At 38.2% G+C, this 26,482-nt stretch overlaps 2 protein-coding genes across 3 annotated transcripts; both read right to left on the reverse strand.

Annotated features, from left to right (window-relative positions):
- Positions 1–3,027: 3,027 nt before the first annotated feature.
- pwwp2b (PWWP domain containing 2B) lies at positions 3,028–12,499 on the reverse strand. Of its 2 annotated transcripts, none has more exons than XM_030155919.1 (3): positions 11,930–12,499; positions 7,503–9,221; positions 3,028–5,004 (listed from the first exon to the last, which is right to left on the reverse strand). In XM_030155919.1, exons 1-3 carry the CDS (start codon positions 12,187–12,189, stop codon positions 4,998–5,000), a joined length of 1,986 nt encoding a protein of 661 aa, XP_030011779.1. In that variant the 5' UTR covers positions 12,190–12,499; the 3' UTR covers positions 3,028–4,997. The 2 variants fall into 2 exon arrangements, with proteins under 2 accessions (XP_030011779.1, XP_030011780.1); XM_030155920.1 differs by having other exon boundaries at positions 7,499–9,221; positions 11,930–12,497.
- A 3,166-nt stretch (positions 12,500–15,665) lies between these two features.
- Positions 15,666–23,697, reverse strand: LOC115433778 (leucine-rich repeat-containing protein 27-like). Its single transcript, XM_030155270.1, has 10 exons — positions 23,488–23,697; positions 23,177–23,307; positions 22,829–22,887; positions 22,565–22,717; positions 20,545–20,746; positions 19,032–19,172; positions 18,661–18,763; positions 17,809–17,906; positions 15,933–16,053; positions 15,666–15,823 (listed from the first exon to the last, which is right to left on the reverse strand). Exons 1-10 carry the CDS (start codon positions 23,695–23,697, stop codon positions 15,725–15,727), a joined length of 1,317 nt encoding a protein of 438 aa, XP_030011130.1. The 3' UTR covers positions 15,666–15,724.
- Positions 23,698–26,482: the final 2,785 nt, after the last annotated feature.

Below are 26,482 nucleotides of genomic sequence, written 5' to 3' on the forward strand. Positions count from 1 at the left end.
CTGCTCTAAAAACTAATTAAAACTAACTGAATTAGAGAAAAAAAGTCAAAACTAAATAAAACTAAACTATAATGAAAAATCCAAAACTATTATAACCTTGGTTCCTACACATTTTCTATTTCAATAATCCATACTTTTCCAGACTTCTTGATAGAGGCTAGATGTTTTACGATATAAATAAATGTTTTGTTGTTTTTTTTTTTTATTCAACTGACGACCTGTTCAGTACATTTCATTCTCTCATTCGTTGCCAGAATATTGTGGTTCACTGCTGAAGCTCATACAAATCAGTTAACACCACAAGTTGGACGACGTTCCAGGCATAGAGGCAGCTTTGTGTAGGAGTGTGTGTTCAGTCACTCACCATACTTCGTGCCTTGCTTTCATGAACATCATGCTCACTCTGGCCCACGCTGGCTGCCTGCTCCAAACACCATAAACACACTCCAATTAGCTGCAGAAACTCAGAATTTTAGATTACAGAAAACACAACTAGACTTTTTTTCAAGCTCCAGATCTGGAAATAAGCAAAACAAAACTCTGTACTGCATAGGACCCTTCAGTATGTGACAAAATGACATGACAATCCTCCACTATATATTTTAAGCCTGGTTTTACAGAGCAAATTTCAAGATGTAGAGAAAAACTTCATCAATTATCTGCAATAAGTCCAAAAAATGACTACATTTCCCATAGTGCATTTGGTTTCAGCCATGCTCTCCCTGATTGGTTAAAATGGAAATATCTCTCAAACCTTAGTAAGTAGGAAGTTACAGAGACAAAACATGTCTAATGTCACTGGGATTTTTTGTTTTATGCTACAATTACAAAACTTCCTCTCATAAAATATACTTAAAACCATTTCATAGTGACAAATAGACCTGAAATTGAACATTTACTCAAGCTCATGAATTTGTATTTTTTTTTACTATTGTACATTTCACTCCACTAAATTTGTCTGACCGTATTTATCCTGTACTCAAGTTACAAATGTTCATGTGTGTTGACTTTTAACCCTTGAGATGAACTGAATGATTAAAGTTTCCATTATAGGCTGAGTTGAAAACACAAGGCAAACACAGGGCTTTCTGATCTCCTGTCAAGTTGAATTTTCAATACATGGTGCTCACATGTAACAAACACTTACAGAATATGATGCACCACTGTTGATTAAAGTGGCAATGACTCAAATGAACCCAACCATAAACAGGTACAACAATAACATCAATCAGGGTTTATACATGTTTTTCAAGGTCAAATTCAAGCACTTTTAAGGGTCATTTTCAAATTTTTCCAGTACAGCACCTTATCACTGGGGTAAAATACATATCTACAATAATACATACACTCATTTTTTTCCCTTTTTTATCACAATGACATACATTGTATTATGCTATAAACATCTAAAATTCTGTTTCATAATAGCAAAATTTTTATCCAAAAAAAGGGAAGTCACTTGGAGTTCTTCAGACACAATTGCACAAAGATTAGAGATAAAGATTAAGATAAAAATGTACCTGGAGTCGACCTGAGAGCACCTGCAAATTTTCTTTTTTGACATTAAGTTTTATTTTTCTAAATGTATTACCACTCTGCAAGTCGCTTTGGTTAGAACTGCAAGCATTTCCAAGCACTTAAACTTAAATTCAAGCACTTTTCAGACCTTGAGAACACAACATAGAAATTCAAGCATTTTCAAGGATTTCAAGCACCGGTATGGACCCTGTCAATCCATGAACATCACACTGTATAGAGCACATTTTGATGAAAAGATTTGTACTTTTAGAGGCATATTCTCATTGTGGTATTTCCATATGAAAGAGGATTAGGGCCACTGGAAAAAAAAAATACAATTAAAGTCCAATATGTATTTTTTATCATTATTCTGAGAAATAAATCAGAATTCTTTAGTCTGCTCAAGGTTTCTGCCTGTTAAAAAAGTGTTTTCCTCATTACTGTCATCAGTCACAAGTGTTTGCTCATGGAGGATTCTGTTGGGTTTCTGTAAATTGGCTTGAGAGTCTGTTTTCGACCAGCTCTATATGTAAAGTGTCATGAGATAACTTTTGTTATGATTTGGTGCTATATAAATTAAATTTGAATGACTGATTTCTGAGAAATAAGTCAGAATTCAGACTTTTTCTCAGAATTCTGACTTTAATCTCAGAGCAATAATAAAAATATTTATAACAGTCAGAATTCTGAGATTAAAGGTGCAGGAGACTTTCATGACCAATTTTACATTAAATCTGTAAAACCTCAATCATATCCTCAGTATCACGAATCTGTAAGTCTTTCTGTGATTACTCACCTGAATCTCTTGAATTAAGGTGAACAATTTCCAAGTGCCATCCACCATAAACAGACCATATGTTTACAAATAGATTCGGGAGGTAACTCGGGCATCTTTGTCGCGATGTGCATTGTGGGAAGCGAAGGCTCGTGCTGCTGCTGTCAGGCATATGATATTATATGGATGAAACACAATGTGGAAAAGGCTGAAATGCGGGAACGGCTGGAGGAGTATGCATAGAGGGAAGGGAGCTCCTGCCGTTTCCACCTCGTGTCTTTAGCAGCTGCAGCTGCCAGACGGCGGTGCGAACCAGCATTTCCCACAATGCACATCGCGACAAAGATGCCTGAGTTACCTCCCAGCTCTGTTTGTAAACATATGGTTTGTTTATGGTGGATGGCACTTTGAAATTGTTCACCATAATGCAAGAGATTTGGGTGAGTAATCACAGAAAGACTTACAGATTCATGATACTTAGGATATGACTGAGGTTTGACAGATTTGATGAAAAATTGGTCACGAAAGTCTCCTGCACCTTTAAAATCGCAATGCTGACATTTTTCTCAGAATAAAACAAATATTGTACCTCAATCTTTTTTTTTTTTTTTACAGTGGCCCTAATCCTCTTCCGCAATTTCCAGCTGCCTCTCTCAAGTTGTAAAATAAATAAATTACCCCTTTAACTGGTCTAAAAATGGATTAATGATACAGTGATCGACCCACACCAGCAAAGGTATTGCTTGTATATTTTATTTTATGTACAGTACATGTAAAAAAGAAAACAAAAAAGTAGCCAATAACGTTGACCAACGTGGGCAACAGTAGATAGCCATGTTGCTCTTTACACGGGAAAAATCCTGACGTCCCTTTCCCCTCTCAGGCATACATACATACATACGTTTAGACTATCCCACGCCTTGTTGTGTAAGTAAGGCTGCCTGGAAACTAGCTGGGCTTGACAGCAAACAGTCAAATGGCGGATTATCAAAAAAAAAAAGAAAAAAATGGCAGGAGTGCATTTCCTACTCCCCTGAACTCACTCCTCTCATTGGTAATCAATGATCCAGCGTTCAGCCTCAATCAGAAAGAGCGGAAAGGAGACGGGGCTGGGCTGGTTGGTCAAGCGTGACTGTGTGCAATCTTCGGTAACTTTTTAATACAGACCTGGCCGCTCCTGTCAGCAGTGGCCTCTGTTCCCCCCTCACCCTCCCTTCCCTTACTATCCCTGCCCCCCCCTGCTTATTTCAACAGTGCTGCTTTCAACACAAAGGTCACTAAAGGTCAGCGCTGCAGTCTGCTTCACCGGATGACTCAATAACTGCAGGCTCCAGCTAGTAGCAGCCTTTTTTCTTCAGCACGCTCAGCAGTTGAATTCACAGTATTCTTACAGCATGGTATTTCTTTTTTTTTTCCACTATTATTATGTTTTCTCCCAAAAAGTCACTCATAAAGCTTTAACTGATAATGCATAGGGGACTTTGACACACGTGCTGAGCCATGTTTTCTCCAGTGGAAATGTTCCATCGTGTGGTAGTGTGTTTATGTATGTGGATAAGCTGAGAGAGAGGAAAGAGAAAGAGAAACACCCCCAGTAAAATGCGAGAATACAGTGTACACAACCATCCGCAACAGGTGTCTGGTGTCCCCAAAAATCGTACAATAAAATAAAATAAAAAGTTTTTTTTTTTGTTGTTGTTTTTAATCATCTCCAAGGCCATGGATAGTCAACCACAAAGACTTCTGAATTCCCCTGCTGCCTATCAGGGCTGTATCTCGCAATAGTGTTTCAGACAGTGAGCTTACAGCAGGCCACCAAGGTACAGATAAAGTGCTTTTTCTTAACGTGATGCTTTAAATAATTAAAGTGATGTAAAAACGGTTCTCAGGGTAAAGAATGAAAGAAAGACAAAAAGAGTTGGATGGGGTGGGAAGGTCAGGGGGGGATACGTACGCCAACATGACACATCTAAAAAGGTAAAAATGAAATGGAAGAGAGATACAATGATAACTCTGAAGAGGAGACAGTTCAATATAAATACATCCACAAATCCAACTAATATCGCAGAGGGTTACGAGGATGGAACACTGATCGCTAGAAGAGCTGGAACAGTCACTACTGTCTCTGGATGGAGCTGTTCACATTTTCAGAAGTAAGAGGAATCAGGGTAAGACTTTTAATTCCAACATCTAGAGTCCTTTGCCCCAAAAGAGCGAGGAAGCGGAATTGAGGAGGATTTCCTTTTTTTTTTTTTGCAGACGCCACCGGCTTCTGACCTCGCAGTGGACACGTCGGCGGAGAGAGGGCCGTTACGACAGCAGCAGAATGGGAGGTTTTGCACGATTGTAGTAGAAAGGTGAACTCGGTGGATCATAATAAACCATTACAGATAATAAATACATTCGGGTTCTTGTAGTGTCGTTATTCGGCTCTAAGGAAATATGATTCGATCTTAAAAAAAAAAAAAAAAAAAAAAAAAAGGAATAGTTTAGTTCATAGTAGACCAAGAGATGCTTGGCCGTTCTTTTTTTTTGCTCCCTTATCCAGTCTTAACAACAATCCACCTTGGCGGCCATTTTCCACAAGCCTTGTGAAAAAAAAAAAAAAAAGACGGCATATAAATAGTAGCCGTGGCAACCGCACGTACTCCCTCCTGGGTCTAGATGACAGTCTGAGAATTCAGAAAAAAACTCCCTTCTTCAGTCCTCAGCCTCTACACAGGAAAGAAAAGGCAAAAAGTAAAGACAATGAGCAAACAGGGCAGGTTATATATGCACTGAAGGGTGTTTTTAACCCTGTCTGTGGGCATGTGAAATGTGGTTCGCTCCATGTCATGTTAGTCATCTGCACATTATGGAGCACTGTGAAGTAAACGTCAGCTACTTTACAGCCTGCTTAAACATCTGCGTAGCTGACAGAGCAAGAAAAACACTTCCTTTACGAGCTGTGGAAAAAGTACCAAATATAGTCTTGTCTTAACCAGTTACGGTATATTCCAAAATGTAACCAACCTCTTCTTGGCTGTGAAACCCATAACAGGGTACACACCGGGGTTAGGAGTTGCCTGTCTGTCCTTTGTATCATTCAGAGATAATATTTAACCTCTGGGAGTGGGGGGGGGTGTTAAGGATGTCCTCCAAGGCCACATGGGGGTCAGTGCACTTGGAAACCAGGAAAACCAGTTTGGCCAGGCCTGTGTTATCTGCTCCAGTTATTTAGATTTAAAAACATACACAAAAACATTTGACTAACTGCTTCAACCGACCTAAAGCAGTACAAAATGTGTTCCTTTCTGAAACGTGCTGAACACATTTTAACAAGCTGTTCCTGTTGACAGTCAGCAGTACAGCTTGCGCATTCATTAAAACAGCTATTAATGTTTGTCTTTGCTTAGCATTCATAGCGTCATGAATGAAGCTACTCCTTGGGCAGCCCACGCAGGACTAAAAGTAATGGTTCAAAGTAAAAACTATGGATTAGAAGCATTTAAAACTGTGGGAATAAGTAATATTTAAATTAACTCTAATATGCATTTATTTATGGTTTATTTGAAATGCTGAAACGCAAAGTATCATTGCGTTTATAATGAACATTAACTTACAACAACCATCCCTAGAGCTCTCGAGCTAAAAAGTTAATATAATACAGCATCTTTAAAGCTTCTATTATTTCATTGCTTCTGCAGAATGTTTGAGCAGAGTATTATTAACAGAGGTCAGTGTAATTCTTCTGGGTCATAAACACATAAATTTGTCTTGCACAGCTGCTTTTAAAAGGTTAGTTTGGATTTTTATGTGGGTTTTATGAAATATTTCACCAATCAGATAGATAGATAGATAGATAGATAGATAGATAGATAGATAGATAGATAGATAGATAGATAGATACAGGGCAGCAAAGATGAGATTGGTTAATTTGTTTGGTTACATCTCAGGTGATCTGTTTATTAAAAAAAACAAAACACCAAAACCACAAAATATGACCCACCAAATGAAGCAGTGGTGGCCCAGAAACTCCTGTGTTGTGTCAAGTTTTTGCTTTTGTCAAAGGAGTCTGGTGTGATAAATCCCCTTAGGTTCAGTTGTATTCATGTTGCTACAAAACATCTGCTGCATCTTTCACAGCCCACTTGTTGAAGATAATACACTGTCCATGGAAAACTTTCGCATACAACCCCATTTCCAAAAATCTAAACTAACCCTTTATCTGCCTGAAGCCACAGACTGACTTCATAAACATCTAGTTTCATTATGTGAATTCAAGAACAGGTGTGGCCAACTATCCAAAACATGGCCTCTACTCTATTCTCCACACCAGCAGGGATGCTTACTGAAATATTTCCAACATCTTGATAGACATTGTTCAGTTGGTAGACTGACGCTTGTTGCTTATTGTTAACAACATTGCTGAAAGCTATGACCTGTATGTAGCTTAAATGAAAATTGAAAAGATGCTGACAGACACTGACTAGTGCAGTACAATATGTTACATACTGCATGACGTCTGTTCATTCATATCATGCTTTCTTGTTTACTTTGTCATATCACAAGTGACAGTCTGTGCAGCAATATTTTTTGTCTTTTAGACAATGTATTGTGTTGTACCTAATAACACATTGTTGCCTTGTATTATTTTATCTATTGTGAACCTTATTTTGCTGCTACAGCTTTAGAGGTCCATGTTCACAACTGGTATGTTTGTTAGACATTTCACAAGAGTGTTACATGTTTTGAAGTTTTTGACCAATTTCATACTCCAGGACTATACTGATTTTATACGCAACCATTTACCCTCTTAAAATGTAAACATTAAAGTTTTATATTGTGTTACATGATTGGTATACATTTGCTCAAAGATATCAAAAGCAGAGAATCTGAGAAACTGAGAATCTTTTATTTGTCAAGTACTTTATTAAAATTTTAAAATGTGGTCATTAATAGCAGTAAACTACTGAATCTGAAGAAGCACTTTTTCATGGTCCATATTATTATCTAGACAGTAAGTGCCCTCTATCTGGAAATGACAGTGTGGACATATTGCACAACCCAGTGATTGTTTGTTTGAACTTTGGTAGATATGCAGCTGTACTTTCTACTGCAGTGAAAATAATTTATCTTGTCGTAAGAAGGGGTGAAAGCACAGGGACATCTTTTATCAACCTGTAGTAATCAATGTGAAACAACCATGTGTAACTGTTTTGGACTAACCTACGTGTCGCAGTGGGATAGCAGTGATGTAATCTCAGGACTCATGTGGCCCACGGCCTTGGCTGCCTCCAGGATGGCTCTCCGGTACATCCCTTTCTTCTTGCGGTTGAAGCGGGACCTGAAGAGCTCTCTGAAGGGCGACAATTTGGCAACAGAGAGCTGGGAGGTGGTGGGTGAGCCGAACCATGCTACCTTTGCCTGGGGCCACTGCGCCTCGCAACTGGCCGTTTCCTCTTTGCGGGTTCCGCTGATGCTGAGGACTCGTGCAGGCCACCAGGGGAACCCGTGGATCTTCCCCCACACGATATCACCAACTGCCACGGCGTGTCCCTCCTCTGTTACACACTTTGTCATGCTGCGCGTGTGCAACCGCACCGTAAGCGGTGGTACCGTCTTGCAGTCATCCCGTGAGGGCACTGAAGACGAAGTTACAGAGAGGTCCTCGCCAGGTGCAAGGTCGCACAGCTCTGGTGAGGTGCCATCAGAACTGAAAGACTTGGACTCATCTAGACTGTCACTGCTGCAGACCGACAAACTAGAAGAATCTGCTTTACGCTTACGGAAATTTATGAGAAGGGTGAGATCACTGTGACCACGCTCCCCTTCCTCTCCTGAACTCCCTGACCACAACTCCAGAGAGTTCTTGCCTTCTCCTGAGTCTTCTGAATGGGGCAGGCAGGGCCCGGGACCCCTCGGGCTCCGTCTCCTGGTGCCTCCCACAAGTTCTGCCTCATACTCGACTACGCTCTCCTCCCCCTCCCTCTGCGGGGGTCTCAATCGGATCTTTGGAGAAGGCAAGTCCTGGCCCACGGTTGTGTAGGGCCTGGTCAGTTTGAGTTTGGGAATGGACACAGTGAGGCCAGACCTGGTTGCATCTAGAATGTGCCGTTGTTCCTTAGTGGGGTTTGTGGGTGTCTTCCCATTTTCTCCCAAGCCATTTTGCACAAGTTGTTTGGGACAAAATGGCTTGACTGACCCATGGACTCTCGAGGGGATTTTCATGACCTCCCCCTTGCCCTGTGGAGTGCTGTATGAGATCTTAATAACAGGACTATGGGGAATAACGTCACTTCCGGGGAACTTCTCCCCTTCAGTTTCTCCCCTTTTGTCCTTCCTGAGGCGCTTGCTGTCAAGGCTGGTTCCATTTTCTCGTCTCTTAGTGTCCTTTGTAGAAGCAACGTCCTCCTTCCTCTGCAACTTCACATCTTTTTCATCTGCGTCATCATCACTGTGTAGTGCATTCTCTTTTCTTGAGACCTTGGTGTTGCTCATGCCATCTTTGCTGTCCTCATCGCTATTAAGTGTATTCTTACACTTCTCACATAGTACCTGTCGTGGCCGTAGACGAATAGTGCTCATGGTCATGCGGCCAGGTTCTCGTGTCCGCCTCTTCTTTCTTTTAATTGGTCGTGGAGGGGGCTGTGGCACCCACTGGCTGTAGCTGTGGCGGACCCATAAGGGCTGAGGGAAGGGGGCTCCTTCAAAATAAGGAGGGTAAGGAGTCTGTCCAGCTGGAACTGGTGTGGGTACAGGGCAGGGAAGGGGTGCACTAGGTATGTCACTTTCAGGGAGAGTGTTTTCATCCTTTGGTCTATTTGAAGCTTGGCTGGGAGATTTGGAAACTGGCTCCTCACCCAGAACTTCTGGGATTTCACAAGCCGGTTTAGTTGTCAGGCAGTCCCCGGGTTTTGTTGTGACATCTGGTAGACAGAAAAGCCCAGTCCTAAGAAAAACAAGAGGAAAAATACAACATTACATCAGTAACTGAACAGCAGAGTTATTATAAAGCTGATTTTTATCAAGCACTTCAATTTGTATAGTTTCATTACTAGGGAAGCAGTTCCAGTGTCATTTTGAGGACTGAACTGGTTTCTGTTAAGTTTTTATTGAGTTGGTGGTTTATGAAAAATTATTTTATTTACTGAAGCTGGATAAGCAGAACAAAACAATGCATGACATCAAAAAAGCTTTACAAAAATCATTATGTTCCACATTAAATGACAATATTTTATTCTTGTGCTCCAGAAACCAAATCAGCAATGTGACCACTGTACAAATTGTGGAGCAAAACTGAAATTAAGCTGATTTAATGTGACAATATATTGTGGCTTTGTGGTTTGTTGTAGTTTGATTTCATTTTGTAGTTTTAAAGAAATGTTTTTATTTCTATTTCAGCTAATTAAACTGCTCACCGTTGATTTTAGTTTTTGTAACAGATAAAAAACCCCGTTGTACATTTTAATGTGTCATTAAAATGCTATTTAAATTTAGGCCTCTGGAAAAATCAAATACTTTGTTTCTTGTCATGTTTGTGCTGCCATGTTGACGTTATGTATTTGCAGTTTTGCGTTTGATTTATTTCTATGTAAAAAATCATTTAACAAGTAGCGTCACAAATAGACAGTAGATGCTTTGTGTATGGAATCAATTTCTATTTTGTACAAATAAGCATTAAATATTAATTTAAACACTTGACTGTAAGTGTGCAGGGCCAAAATGGACCTGGGCTCTTTCATAGTCAACAGAAAGCTATTCAACCAATTTGTTTTACTCTGACTGGACATACCGACGCCACTCTCCCTGTCACCTGTATGCTGAAAATTCTTTGCTTGTGGGGGTTGGGGACTGCTGTGCAAGCAGGCAGGCCATTATCTGCCTTGCTGCCTTAGGCCAGGAGAAAACGAGTAGCAGTACTACAGGTTGTCTGTGGCTGATTTTACATGCCCTGTTCACACTGGGATCCACAGACATGCCCAAAGAAGGCCCAAGAGTCCTTGAGGTGGCTGGCAGGCACCGGTAACATGGCTGTGCTGGTTTAGTCAGGAGACAGCAGACAAAGAGACTACAGGATGCCCAGGACTCCCCCCTCCCAAAAAAAAAAAAAACATCTGACTGAACAAAAACAATCCCATGAATCACTCGGGATTCAGAAATGTAGGGAAGGAGCCAGGAGATTTCGGTTTGTTTTTACATCCGTGTCTACTCAGGGCTTATGTGTGGTGAGATTATTAATTAGTGCACATTTGGGGAGCCAGTTTTCCTCCCCAGGAGAAGAAACTGGCAGTGCACCTCTCAATAATAGTCTCCCGGTGCGGTTTGTTCCTCTAACCTTTTTTATATCTACCCTCTAAACAGCCAAATATTAGTGTTTACAGTGATTGACATGGCACAAACAGCACTGTTTGTGACCGGGAACAGGCCGTGCTAGTTAAGCTCAGTACAAGGACACAGCATATGATCAGCCATGATTCAACGCACTGTTGCCATTTCACACTGTGTACAGTGTAACTAGATGCAGTGATCTGCCTGAATGATAGGCCTTGATGATGACATAAGAAAACCTGTGTTAGACAATGACAGGAAATACATTTCAATGAGCTGAAAAGGAAGAAGTCAAATTCTGTCAGTGGCAAGGCCTAAAATATAGGCCTATTCTGAGTTATTCAAGGCCTGCCTTTTCCCATTTGGGTGGGTTATTTTCAGGACAGCTTGAGCTCTCACATGAAAAACCATCTAAGCATTCTAGGGGGCAAAGCTGGTCAGATTCTGATTCTGCTGGTCTATAAATAGTCTAAAGCCAGTGGCTTTTAAGGTGCACAGTACTAAGATCAACATAAGGCTTATACATGTAACCTACGAAGAGGAGAGTAGAAGACATGACGCTGATATGTGTGAAATTATACCTATTTTTCCTGACCTGAGCATGATAGTTCTTTCTGGTTTAAAGGGCTATCAAGTCAAACAGAGACTAAGATGACCAATAGATTTCATCACACCCAGGTTGAGGAAAAAGAATTTCAGCTGTACAGTGATTCTACATATCTCACATATATTTTATCTGTCATTTTCCATTGTTTGAAGAGATCAAAAGTGACTGGTTATGAGGGCTGTTAGCCAATGCAGCAACAGTGTTTCAGATGATATGAAATTAAATATTAACCCAAAACCAAGCAGACAAAACTATGCCATCTGTATTTTTCAGTACATGAAGGCAAATCTGATATAGTGAACAGTGCTGATTTAAGGCCTAACGTAGTGTTTTACTTGGTACGTTTTGACTGCTCTGTTTGATTAAGCTAACAATAAGCTATAGATGAACCCATTGACATTAGCTTTTGTTCAATAGAAGTCATTAACATTCTCTTAAGACAGGGCCATTATCATCGCTTATAGCAGTTTAACATTGTGAAATAATACATTTAATCCTCTAAACGTGTCCAAAATCTGGACAGTTAGACATTAGCCTGTAAGCTAATAGATAGCTATGCTGTCAGCTACAATAACCTGTAAGTCTTTTGTATGGAGGCCCAGTTAGCTAGCATCCAGCTAGCTTGGACTTGTTAGCATCAAAAGGTAGATTAGCCGTTAGCAGAGTTTAGCAAATTAATTCCACACATAGATATAAGGACAAAAATGAAAAATAACACTCACTTTTTGTTGCAATCAAGTAATATTCCCGTGTAGTTCCTTTCTCTGTAGGTCAGAGTCACCACCAGTGTATCGTTAACTATTTGATCGATAGTGACAGGTACCCGAGAGCCGGCCCGCAGCTCCTCGGCTACAGCCTCCATGTTTCCCGGGGTAAAGTATCCGGCTCGGCGGTGCTCGATCCCGGCCAAGGGAGCCACGGTCGCGTCGGCCAAAGATCCGTCTCCCCTTCGCAATTGGAGCAGGAGGCTACACCAGGGCATAAAATGACGCCATCACCCCCACCAAGTCAATTACAACAGTACTGCCACCGCTGACATCACGCTCCCTGTGCTAGAGGAGCAGAAATCTCCCAAGACAAGGCCTACCCTTCCTCCGCTCACCCCCGGCCGTCTGCAGCCACACAGGACATGATTACCCACTTCCATTCAACACTGCCTGCCCCAAAGCGCTCACTAATGGCGGTTGATCCGAAACGACACCGGAGAACGATTAGGAAAGAGATGCATTCTCCATTAGTGCAAAGGATATCATGGCAATATCTAAATCACAACACTGACAGATTTATACGTGAAAATATCCATTAGCACTGCCATAAATTCTACTTATTTCCATCGTTTCATCGATTCATAAAAACAACGTGCATTACATAAATAAAAAGAGAATCCAGAGGAGAATATAACCATAATCTTTACACAATAAATCAGATATTGGAAATGTAATTAATAGTATGGATAATGGTAATAAAAGGCAATTAAGATCATTTTAACCCTTTCATGTATGAATTATGAGAACCTCAATGAAGATTTTTTTTTTTTTTTTTTTTAATTCCTCTTCAGGCATAAAAATAAAGAATTTGATTGATTTTTTATGAACATATTTTTCATGGAGTTACAAAAATTTCCACTCAGCTGGACACCATGTGTTTAATTTTAGAAGCAAAGAAACATGTATGTACTGATATACTGTGTGAAAACCATGAAATTAAAATGCTGCTAATCTGATGTTTTCTCACATTTTAGCATGCCTGCATGGAGCTAATATGCAAAAAACAAACAAACAAACAAAAAACTCAGACTTTTGGCATTCATTCATAAAAACAACGTGCATTACATAAATAAAAGGATAATCCAGGGGAGAATATAACCATAATCTTTACACAATAAATCAAATATTGGAAATGTAATTAATAGTGCTAACAAAGTAAGGATAATAGTAATAAAAGGGTAATTAAGATCATTTTAACACTTTCATGCATGAATTATGAGGACCTTAATCAAGATTTTTTTTATTCCTCTTCAGGCATAAAAATAAAGAATTTGATTGATTTTTTAAGAACATATTTTTCATGGAGTTACAAAAATTTCCACTCAGCTGGACAGCAAATAAATATGTATTTACTGATATACTGTGTGAAAACTATGAAATTAAAATGCTGCTAATCTGATGTTTTCTCACATTTTAGCATACCTGCATGGAGCTAATATGCAAAAAAAAAAAAAAAAAAAAAAAAAAAACAACTCAGACTTTTGGCATTCATTCATAAAAACAACGGGCATTACATAAATAAAAAGATAATCCAGGGGAGAATATAACCACAATCCTTACACAATAAATCAAATATTGGAAATGTAATTAATAGTGCTAACAAAGTATGGATAATAGTAATAAAAGGGTAATTAAGATCATTTTAACCCTTTCATGCATGAATTATGAGGACCTTAATCAAGATTTTTTTTTTTTTTTTTTTTTTTTATTCATCTTCAGGCATAAAAATAAAGAATTTGATTGATTTTTTTATGAACATATTTTTCATGGAGTTACAAAAATTTCCACTCAGCTGGACCCCATGTGTGTGTCCCCTTTCATGCATAAATTCTGAGAACCTTAATCAAATTTTTTTCCTGAGTGTTTTTATTCCTCTTTAGGCATGAAAAAAACAATGCGACTGAAAATTTTCTTCTGAAAAATAAATAAAAATAAATAAATAAAATAAAAATAATTGGAAAAAAAAAAACATTTAAAAAAAATAATAATGAAAAAAAAAAAATCTTATGAACTTATTTTTCATGAAGTTGCAAAAATGTCCACTCGACTGGACACCACACGTTTAATTTTTGATGCACAGAAACCTGTATTTACTGATAAATTGTGTGAAAACTATGGGGAGGGCTTGTAATTCTGGGGGTTTATGATCAGGAGAGATAAGATAAGATATTCCTTATTCCTTTATTGATCCCACAATGGGGGAATCTACATAATGTTACCAATTCATGTCAGAAAAGATATGTAGTGTCTTAAAACTTTAATAAAGATATGTGTAAAAAACAACAACAACAACAACGAAAAGAACAACAAAATCCATGAATATACAAGAGAACAGCTGTAGAATAGCTGTCCACTGTAGTGACCACTATGCATGAAAGGGTTAATTTTAGAAGGAAAGAAACATGTATTTACTGATATACTGTGTGAAAACTATGAAATTAAAATGCTGCTAATCTGATGTTTTCTCACATTTTAGCAAACCTGCATGGAGCTAATATGCAAAAAAACAAACAAACAAACAAACAAACAAAAAAAACCAAAAAAAAAAACAACTTTTTGTTTAAAAAAAAAAAAAAAAACACAATCTATTACAGTCTAATAACAATTAGCAATTTTTTTTTACACTCAAACATGTTACTGCAGATCAGGTTTATCTAGAACAGCACAGTTACAGTAATGGTATGAATTTCAGTGTATGGGATGATGTATAAGCGTCCACTGTGTTGGCTGATAAGGAACTGAAATGACAAAATCCATGATTATTCAAGAGAACCCATTTGAACAGCTGTCCACTGTAGTGACCAGTATGCATGAAGGGGTTAAAATCATGACACTACTCATAAATGTATAGAATTACACACACAAATACACTGATTTATGTATTTATTTATGGATCTGATTCTTGTTTAATTTACACCTAACAAATACACACTACATTCATTTTCTAAGTTTGTGTTAAAATTATATATTCCAAATGTATAGAAATGGAATAGTTTATGACTAATCTTAAAATACACGACTCAAATGTAAAAAATATGAACAGTTCAGTCATTTGTGGCCCCTGGTTTTCTTTCTTGTGTTGGTAATTCAGATTTAATCTACATATTATGCCTAATTTCCAACACTAACTGAAAAGCCTCTGGGCACATAATGTACAAGTCACAGTATTATTTATTTTGTATGTAAAGATGACAAATTAAAAGAAAAACCTGATGAGAAAGGTTTGTCGACACTTGATGTGAGAATTTTTTTGGTATAAAATGTGGTTTCTGCTACTATAAAGGGAGTCTATTTTTAATGAGCAGCCCGATGTATGATATTTTACCACATTTGCAGATATTTATACACCTCAATCTTAAACTATTACATCTGATGGGGATTTTTTTCATAGTAAGAGAGTCTGTATAGTATGTTTCATTGGTCAACAGACTGTTCTATACATATACAGTATCTTCAATAAGCTGTACAGGTTGCTTTATCAACTGTTCTATTGGTTGATTTTCATGTGTCTATATAATAAATGTTTAGTTTTCATGTATTTCTCACTATTTATATGACAGACATGATCTCCTCACATGATTTGATGATCTGATGCCTGAGTGTTAACATCATAAGCTTCATTTTGTAGAGTATAGAGCTGTCTTTTTAAAGGTGCAAGTATGAAAATAGAATACACAAAGACAAAATGAAATGAAGTAGAGTTTAGATTTAATCCCACAAAACAAGATGCCCTATGTATAATCACAACCATTATTCAAGGAAACTTGGGTCGGCTGTGAAGATTGTGGAGAAATGTTCAAAACCTCTTCTCTGTCTTTTCTCCAGAAGCTGATTCTGTAACCTCCTCATCTGTCAATCAGAGAAGGACAAAAAAAAAACAAAACACATAAACAAATTCAGATCAATCATGGGTGAATTCAGACTTTAGATGTGTCGTGGGAATAAAGATGTGTCTCACCTCCTCCACATCTTGCTCTGCTGCCGCGATCTGCTCGGCTCTTGTGCCCGTGGGATTCCTGCGTCGCTCCTGCATCTTTTCAACGTGAGCACGAATCCGTCGCTCCAGGTAACGGGTGGATCTGGAGGTTCACACAGGCCACAGGTCAAATGAACTGAGTATTAGATAAACCTGCACTGGTGTAGTAACTGCTGATATAAATGTCAGCCATGTCATGTCACTTACTGTTGTCTTCTGAGGTTAGACTTATTCTTTCATCGAAAAACTGACAGTGGAGGCCTTGTTTTCCCTGTTTAGTCAAAGCCATGTTGCCCAAGAAGAACAAAGGAAAGTGATTTGCCTCGGTGGGTGTGCAGCCTCGTTTCATCCACTAGGTGTCTCTAGCTTTCTACTAACATCTGCATGGTTCAGTCCTAACAAAACCTTCAGTCAAAGTACTGTGAATCTACTCCAATACAAGTGAGAATATTGCCTTGAAAACTTTACTGAAGTGAAGGTTCAAGGCTCCAGGTACTTTTCTATCCTCTAGGGGCAAATTATTGTACAGCCAGCAGTTACACACACATCAACAACAAATGACAGATACAATACAAAAACACAAATCACACTATTTGCTATTCAGGAACCTGATAGCAGCAGGAATGAAATATAGTTGTGGAAAAAATGATTAGACCACCCTTGTTTTCTTCAGTTTCTTGTTCATTTTAATGCCTGGTACAACTAAAGGTACATTTGTTTGGACAAATATAATGATAACAACAAAAATAGCTCATAAGAGTGTAATTTCGGAGCTGATATCTATCCATTTTCCATGTTTTCTTGATAATAAGCAAAATCACTTCAGTTCTTATATCAATATCTATGGCATTGTACTGACAAAAACAGTGCTTTTAGGCATTCCATGTTTTCTTTTCTGTCTGTTTTAGTCACATGATACACACAGGAGTTAGTACTTGATTGCATAACCATTGTTTCTGATGACTCTTGATGGTCTAATAATTTTTTCCGTGACTGTAATTCTCGTGCCTATTGGTCCTGTTATGTGGTATTACGTATGTGCGAGCAGACTGAAGCAGCGTGAACTCAGACCATAGAGGGTGGGTGCGGTCAATCAGGAGCGATCAGACCTTATTCTGAGTTCTGACCATATGCAGGTGTGAAAGGTCGTTTAAGACATGTGTTATCAGCAGAATGTGGTTAAAGTATAAAAAGTAAAAGTAGTTGCTATGTTGTAAAACAGTCCCTGCTGTCCTTTTGACTTCACTGCTTTTGTCTGACAGCTTTAGTCACTTTCCAAATTACAGTTTTTCATCCACGTCATGTCCTATTACAAGTCGGTGTCTTCAAAAATAGTATTCATAGTGTGGTAAAATAGTCCCTGTCAGTGTTTTACAATGATATAAGATGCTTCTGTATTCATTTTACAATAGAGCTAATGTGTATGTTGCATTTTACTGCTGTAGATGTATAAAGTTGAGCTCATTTGAACTATTTTGCATGCTGTTAGTAGTTTAATATAAGGTGATGTATCATATTGTATTTGTTGTGTCACTGTCTTGTGTGTAACTCCAAAAAGGAGGGTTTTAAAAGAGAGTTTTCTATTTATCAGGCAGGGGATGAAAACTTGTAAAGTGAAAGCTGTCAGACAAATATAGAGGAGTAAATAGTGCAATATTTGCCTCTGAGAGGTAGAGGAGTAGGCAAACAAAGCTGCAAAAATGGAAATAACCACATATAGCACGAGTTCCTCAGATATGTACTTGTACAAAAGAACAAACATGGCTGACTGTTTGTTTTTTATTGCAGTTCTGGCTCTAGTTTCAGGTTGGTGTTTGGTCGTTTTAGCCTGGAGTCAGATGATACTGCCGTCATTTACCTGAACTCTTCGTCTTCTCTGATGGACAAGCTGGACAGTTGCCTCTGAGGAGATTCACTGCCGTCCTCATCACCAGGCTGCGACTCTGCTTCTGCCTCCTGTTTAAGGTATTTATTTATTGTACATGGACATGAACTTGTTCTTATAGTGTAGAATAACTACAAACTCTACAGCCTGATACCTGTAACGTAACATCTAACTGTGTTTTTTTCTTTATACCTCACAATATTAAGGGCAGTACAGGCCAGCAGCCAATCAGACTTCCTCCCCTTGCATTTTGCACATGCACAGGTGTTTTTATACGTAGGTCTTTTCTTTATCTTTATTTTTTTTAATACAAAAAGTCTTAGTTTTATGTACATATTGTCTATATTCCAGATCTTATTGGGCTAAACCTGGGACCTCGGGTACCAAATTTCATGCCATCTCATGTGTAAATGTATGCTGGTATGACAATAAAAATCCATGAATCCTTGAATCCTTAAATTACTCAAAGAGAGCTAGTATATATTACAATTTTCAAGTTAATATTTCCACAGATAAAGAATGCAGACAATATAGACTGTTTAGCTGAGTGCATGGAAATCCAACAGAGACAAGATAGTTTTATCGCAGTCTGGCATCTGTTGCAATTCTGAACAAATGATATGTCTTATCTGTTCAAGGACAAAAAACACTGACTTACTGTGTTACCACCTTAAAATCCATTCTCTACATGTTTGCAGTATCACATGGTAATTTGTTAGTCTCCAACACTAGCAGAAATGATGCTCTAGTGCCGCCTTGTGGTAAAGATGGTGAACTAACTTGGAAATCTTAGTAATTTCATTCATTGCTGCGTGCCAAATCTACCTTTTGTTTTCTTTGTTGTTGCTTTTTCCTCTTGTGCTCTGACATTTTCCTCTCCTGTGTGATCTTGGATTGTGTACGCCATTTCCAAAGAGCCTCTTGGCTTCTGAGGGAGACACAGAAAACAATGCAGTGTAATACATCTATGTCAGGGAAAATGGTTCTCTGGCTTTGTTACTAAATGGTTGCAAAGGTCTGGAAGCATTGATTGTTCCTCCTATATTTATATAGTGGACACAAAACTGATCTCCTCCTGGATGTTACTTGGGCAAATGCCAATTAGACACAGTTATCTAACCTGATTGGATTATTCTGTGTCATTCATCCTCTGTAATTGAGTGGAACAACAGCTGAAGGTTTTAACATCAACTTACTTTTTCCTCTGAACAATGATTGCTTGTTTCTCTTTGAGTTCTTTCATTGCATTCTGTCTTCTTTCTTCTGGCCTCCTCCAAAGCTGAGTGTCAAACAAGTGGAGCTGAGGAATTATGCCGGCCTTGGTCGTCACCTTTTTTCTGACAAATAAATTGAAACAAAATGCTTTCTTTTTATTGCACCCTGAGCACAAAGTCCCAGCAGAGCCAGCCTCGGAGACTTTATTGCTTCGTCTGCTCTGCAGAGAATGTCATTAAAATGTGTTTTGCTATCTTCTCTCCGAGGGACCATACCATATACTACGCCATGTGCAACACCTTAAGATCTCATCGACTGAGAAAAATCTCATAAATTCACTGCCTCCGACCTTCTATAGGAAACACTTCTGTATCCAAACCTGTGACTAATGATTTATGCTCAACAGATATTTGCTATGGCAACACATTAAATTCAGAAAGTGTTTCTTTTCATTTCTCTGAGCACAGTAGATACTTGAAACTTACAGCTGAAACTGTGAATAGACTTGCTTTTAATCGGTGCAAAGCAATAATGAGCACATCCCAAGGTTGTCACATCACAGACAAATGTGTGTTATTAACCACCCAGCTGAGTTTGCATGATTTAAAGAAGTCATCAACGATAAGAAGTTATGAAAAAATAAGCTGCTTTGAACTGCTAGACACGTGCATTGAAGATGGAAGTTAGCAATATACGTAACTGACATGCAAAACCTAGGCTGTCAATGGATAACAACAGAACAGAACCTTTTTATTGGTTGACTGGGAAACTGCTGATGTTTATGTGTTCTAAATGTTAAAACGTTAGTGTCAGGGTAGGGGTCAGTGTTCCATTGAGCCAAGATTTCAGACCTTTCCAAAAAATCTCTGTAAAAACTGATGAAAAACTGTTTAACTCCAAGTTTACAGTCTTCAAACATTTTCAGCATTTATTTTCTACCATATGTAATACCTTTCAAAATAAATCGTTGACCTTCCTTTACAAGGACTTCAAACAACAAAAGCATATTTTCTTACTTTGTCCTGAAAATTTTCATCCTTTCCACTTAAGTTCTGAATTTATATTTTTCGTTTTGGCCTTGTCTTGCTTACAGAATGCATTCTGACTGAATAAGGATGACTTTTTTGGCTATTCTGTGCCAGGACTGTTACTTTCTTTCCTTTCAACTACCTTTATTTTGGAAGTCCTCGCTATGTGAAAGAACATCCACATCAAAAAATGTCTTTTATGTGGGGTTTTGGAGCAATTCAGTCATTTGAATACCATGGTATGCTGTTCAACCAAACCAACTTCTCTCCTCACACTATTTTGCAAAGGCACTCCTGCATCCTATGCTCAGTGCTGCCTAAGACACGTGATGAGTTTAAAGAAATGCCGAGCAACCAAAAGAACATTTAACCCTATTCCAGAATGACAGCTGATGTGCCAGATCTATTTCTAGTATCAGCAAAGGACTAACAAAGTGAGGAGATGGGTCTAGATTTATAAGACTACCTTTTGGTATTAAGAAGAAGGCGTGGTACTGCGTGTCTATCACCCTGTGCTGCCGACTCCAGTTCTGTCTTATCCAAGAGACTCAACTTGTCTTTGAGTTCCCTGAACTTCTGCAGCTCCTCCTTGTCCAGTGTATCATCTTGCTCCTCCAGACTGGAACCCATCAGCTCTGACAGCTGGAGCTTCTCCACCACTGGCATCTCTACAAACAGAACAAATATGGCAGCTGAAGGATGGACTGGTAGCAGCCAAAGAATACAACAACTATTGTTGTCGGCATCGGCACTGAACAGCAAGGAGTGACTGACTTAGCCTTTTAACCCACAAAAACCCAGTTGTGTTTTTGCGGAGGTTCCCAAATGATTTTTTCTCTATATTTAACCTCTTTCTTAAGTGATTTATCATCATTTATTGTAATATTTTCCTCTTTGTTTTGAGGTTTTTCATTATAAATCATGTATTTTCCTATATTTCATTCACTGATTATGTAGATGTAAATAAAAGCTCAGATTAAAGCAGATGGTGATTAAATCTGCAACAGAGAAAACTGCAGAAAAAGCAGATTTTTTCAGCATATATATCATTGACTGAACAAAAAACAAGTGTCTCCATCCACTGCCATTGATCCAGCTCCAAGGGTTTAACTGGTGAATCAATGTTGTAGAAGATGACGGTGTTTCCACGTTCACTACAGAGCCTCTGAACGTCCAAATGGGTCATATCTGATGGCCATGAAAAGATGACAAACTGCATTTTACACCAATTATTGACATTGATTGATAGTATTAGTGGATCAACAGGTTTTAAACAGTTTAGATCAGTAGATGGTTTTGGTCGGCGGTGTATATTTGGGTCGTTATGGGTTAAGATCCACTTCTTTCATGGAACTTTAACCCTAAGTTATGGTCAGACTTATGGAAACTGTGTAAGGCCAAAATACATTTGTTTGACCTCATGTGAAAATAAACTTGTCTGAAAAACAACCCCAACACTAACCCTAAAATAATGTAATTTTAACCCTCAGCATCCAGTTTTTTATTTATTTATTTGTATCAGTGGGCAAAATCTGTAAAGGAAACAAGAATTCTGCCCCCCTTTTGCCCCTCTCGACTCTACTCTGTGATGCAAGACTTTGGCTGATCAGGTTTTTTTTTTTTTTTTAGAGTAGTAGGAGATTATTTTGGCTTCACATTTCCACAGCATCATACAGCAGCTTCAGGTCATCTGTTTTAAGATTTAGTCTTTTGATTTGGATAGAAAGTAAAGATCTGCAGAAGGACGGTGTGTATTTTGCAATTATGGCAATGTATGCTTCTTGCAGCTTTAAATTGACACTTTCAACAGCCAACTCAAATATATCCTCCTGAACACGCTGCAGAGCAGGTTATGTGACAGTATTGCAGGAACATATAATTGTTTCCTAGGATTTACCTTTACTGCCATGGGCTAAATACTCTGTGTTATCTGTGCTAAAAAAGGTTGATGACTTTGCAATATGTAAATGAATGTATATGCAAATCCTATTAAAGCCGAATTTATAATCTGAGTCATTTCAATAAAGGAGATTTCCCCCTGAAGAGCAGAGGCCTGTCTTTGTTAATAACCCTGTAAGAAGGGAGATAAATCATCTGATTGAGGGGTTGGGCTCGGCTCATTGTGCATCAGCAGCCTTTCCTGTGGAGGGCTGTCTTGGGCTTCAGAAACCGATTACCTACAGATAGAATGTATTGACAGAGAAAGCCTCATTGGAGTTCACAGGTTATCGATCATTTTCATCAGGCTAAAAATAATACAAAGCTGAAACTGGGGGGTGGGGGGAGCAGTCAGGCGAGTGGCATGTGCTGTTTCCAAGGGAACAGGAGTCACACCAGTGAACTGGTACCAGGGCAAGGAGCTATTTTTGGGGCTCCGCGTCCTATCTTTGACAAAAAGAGCAGATGGCTAGGATGCCTTTAAGTAGCACGTGCATGCTGAACACCTTGCTGCTCTGTTGTTCAATGTTAAGGTGCCTTTGATTCACCTGGAGGGCTCTTTCTCACGCTAACTGGTCGCTTAGCCATGGCACTCCTCAGGTACTGGAGAATGCACTGGAGGCCCTGGTGCACAATATCTTGAGGGGGAAAACTGATGGGGCAGTTTCTCAGATTCAGACCTTTCAGGGTAATCACATTTCCTGCGAAAAATGTTCAGATTTTCGCATAAGCAGATGACACAGAGTACATACTGGACATTACTTGATTCTAATGTTAGCTCTAAAAGGTACAAGTAACAAAACATAACTTACCAAGTTCTACAGGAAGTTCTGAGATTGGATTTCCCTCTAGTAGCAAAGTTTTTAAAGCTCTGCATTGAGAAAAAAGAAAAAAAAAAAGAACAAATGATCCCTACTCATAATACTCAAAAACCAAACACTGGTGTGCAACAGATACATATAGATATGTGTCTGAAGTCTGACATCCCAGCTTTAGTCAAGGTCTGTCTTTGGCCCCTAATTTAACACTGGAAAAAAGAAAAGTCACTTCTGTTCAAAAACTTTTCCAACATGCGATGAAAAACTTACAATAGCCTCACGGTGGCCTAAGGGGATGAAATCAATCAGCATACCTTTCAAAGAGCTGCATGAGTAGCTCACCTGTGCAAGCCAATTTCTGCAGGGAGGGATTCAATGTGGTTATGTCTGAGGTCCAGCCAAAGCAGGTTGGGCAGGCCAGTGAACATCAAACATGGGAGACTGGATATATCATTACCTTCCAGATATAAATACTGGGAAGAATACACTGAAAAAGTCAGAACTTTATATAGATAACGCAGAGGAATAAATAATATGCAAAATGTACAGTTGCTGGCCTAGTGTCCTGGTGCATGCATTACAAATGTAGCTGTGGAAAAGCAGTGACATTTTTGTGCAGCAGCTGACAAATGAACAGTGGAGTCCGAGCTGACCTTTAGTGAGCTGTTTCTTATAAAATGCTCTGACACTTTCTTCAAGCTGGTTCTGCTCAGACACACTGTCTCTGGGCAGTGGTGTTCGGACAGCTCTGATGGCTCGGTTTCCTCTGGACTCTCTCCTCTGGGGGTCTGGGCTTTGGGTTCCCCGAAGACAAAGCTGGGCTGGTGGTTCGGAGGATCCGTCTCCTCCACTTGGGACGACATTGTAGGACAAAGGTGTCAAACATGTGGCCCGGGGGCCAAATCCGGCCCGTCAAAGGGTTCAATCCGGCCCCTGGGATGAATTTGTAAAATACAAAAATTACACTTAAGATATTAATAATCAAGGAAGTTAAAATCCTTTTAGGTCATTTCAGTATAAAGTGGATAAGACCAGTAAAATACTGTCATAATAACCTATAAATAATGAAAACTGTAAATTTGTCTCTTTGTTTTAGTGTAAAAAAAAAAGTCAAATTATACAAAAATGTTTACATTTACAAAAAATGTGAATATCTGAAATCTCTTAAGAGAAGTATGTGGAATTTTAATAATATTCTCCCTGTTATTTAATGGTTTGTGTATTTGTAGATCCACTGTGATCTGTAAGTTGTGATTCACATGTATAAATGATAAACTAAGGTATAATATTGTAAACATTGCACTTATTTTACTAAAGAATTTTCAGGTTGTTCATATTTGTTTATGCTATGTTCGAGTACAATTCGAATTTACTTTTTTCACTCAAAATTTCTTATCCTATTATTTAGATTATTTTACCGGTCTGGCCCACTTTATATCATATTAGGCTGAATGTGGCCCCTGAACTAAAATGAGTTTGACACCCCTGTTCAGATGTTTGACCTATTGTGATGACTCACTTCATGTCTTTGTGCGCTGAAAGTAAGAAAATACACTCATTATCCTCAAATGACAAGTTCAAGTAGTTACAAACAGCTAAGGTAGTCTTTAATTTGAATGTTTAAGTACCGAAACCAACACGTTAGCTACAAGAAACACCATCATAAGCTAGTTAACGCTAATAATTATCATTATTATTAATTATCTAACGCTAACAATCCAACTTTGGCTGGTAAGAACAAGCAGATAAACAAGTCTTTAAGCGCTGTATGAACTTACCTTTAGTCTATTAAGCATACTATTAACTTGTAAGAGTAATTTAGCTTCACTTAACGGGGAAATTCAGGACAACTTATGCTAACGTGCGGCTACGTAGCATGGTAACCATGGCAACGACGTCAACACCACGTACTACGTCGACATTTAGTAGAGCGAACTGCAATAATAAACCAGGCACACAGTAAAATATTGTTTAAAAGTGACATAATACATAAATTTAAGACGATTTCATAATGATAGATGACATATAACAGTATTTTGTGTGATCTACATTTGGATTCAGTAAATCTTCAAGTATCTGGATGTTTTCTTAAATTATCTTGCGTTATATTATACACCTTAAGAATGTTCCAGAGGCTTTATTTATTTATTTATTTATTTATTTATTTATTTATTTATCCCTTACTCTGTCCAGATGATACCTTTTTTTCTGAAATGCATGAGCACACATATGCATTTCTCAGTGCAACTGGTATATACAGCAAATGTGTAAACAGTGTTAAAAAATTCATTTCAGAAAAAAAATCTGTATATTGTAGATGTTGTATGGGATCATCTGGACAGAGAAAAGGATAAAAGACCATGAAAGCATCTGGGACATTCTGAAGGATTTCATAATATAACTCAACACATCCAGACAGTTGACCCAAGAGAGTTGAAGATTTATTGAATCTAATGGCGGTCACTCTAAATACGGACTTCACCTGCAGAGGCTGTTTAGCTCTGGTTGTTTGTGTGTGTTTCAATACTGTGCACATACTTCCTGCATATTTCTTGTTTAGAAATAAAGACATATGCCCATTACAACCCTGGAAAAACATCAAATCTAGAAGCTGCCCATGATTTTTGCACAGTAATGTATGCATTTTTGTGAGTTGACAATTCTGTTTATTTAACCCATAAAGACTTAGTGCTATTTTTGTGATTGTCCCCAAATCAATTTTGTCTCTATTTAGCCTTTCTTAAGTGATTTATTAACATTTATTGTAATATTTTCCTCTGTATTTTGCACTTTTTCAGTGAAAATCAGGTATTTTTATCCATTTAATTTACAGACCATGTAAATGTTCACAAAAGTTCAGATTAAAGTTGAGGGTTATTATATTAAAACAGTGAAAACTGAAGAAATGGTGACTTTTTCAGTCAAATCTATCAATAACTGAACATAAACCTTGAGACTCCATCCACTGTCATTGATCCTATTCCATGGGTTTTACTGATGAATCAATGTTGTAGAAGATGATGGTGTTTCCACGGTAACTATGGAGCCTCTGAATGTCCAAATGGGTCATATCTGATGACCATGAAAAGATGACAAACTGTATTTTACACCAATTATTTACATGTATTGATAGGATTAATGGATTAACATGTATTAAACAGTTTAGATCAGTTGATGGTTTCGGTTGTCAGTGGCTGTTTGGGCCTTTATGGGTTAATTATGGTCTGAATTACAGCTTGTTTGAGTTCAAACTAGTATTTTTACACCATTGAGTATGTTATATTTCGTCAGATATAGGCAAGACTGGGTATGGTTGCAACATTTATTGATATAATTTTGAATTGAATTTTTCCCCTTATTACAGTTCACAGACTTAATCCAGTTCATTTATTTATGTCTCTTAAAATGTGAGGATAAAGTAGTTTTACTCACATTAGTGTCATATGGAAGTCATGTACATCCTGTGATTTTTTTTTTCTTTCACTGATGAAAAAAGTGAATTTCCCTCTGGGGATCAATAGAGTAGATCTGTGTCTGTGTATCTGTATATTTAACCCATAACGACCCAAACATCCATTGTCGTCCAAAAGCATCTACTGATCTAAACTGTTTAATACCCGTTAAACCACTAATCTTATCATTACATGT

Source organism: Sphaeramia orbicularis, chromosome 15 (genome assembly GCF_902148855.1).
Source record: "Sphaeramia orbicularis chromosome 15, fSphaOr1.1, whole genome shotgun sequence".
Taxonomy (NCBI): domain Eukaryota; kingdom Metazoa; phylum Chordata; class Actinopteri; order Kurtiformes; family Apogonidae; genus Sphaeramia; species Sphaeramia orbicularis.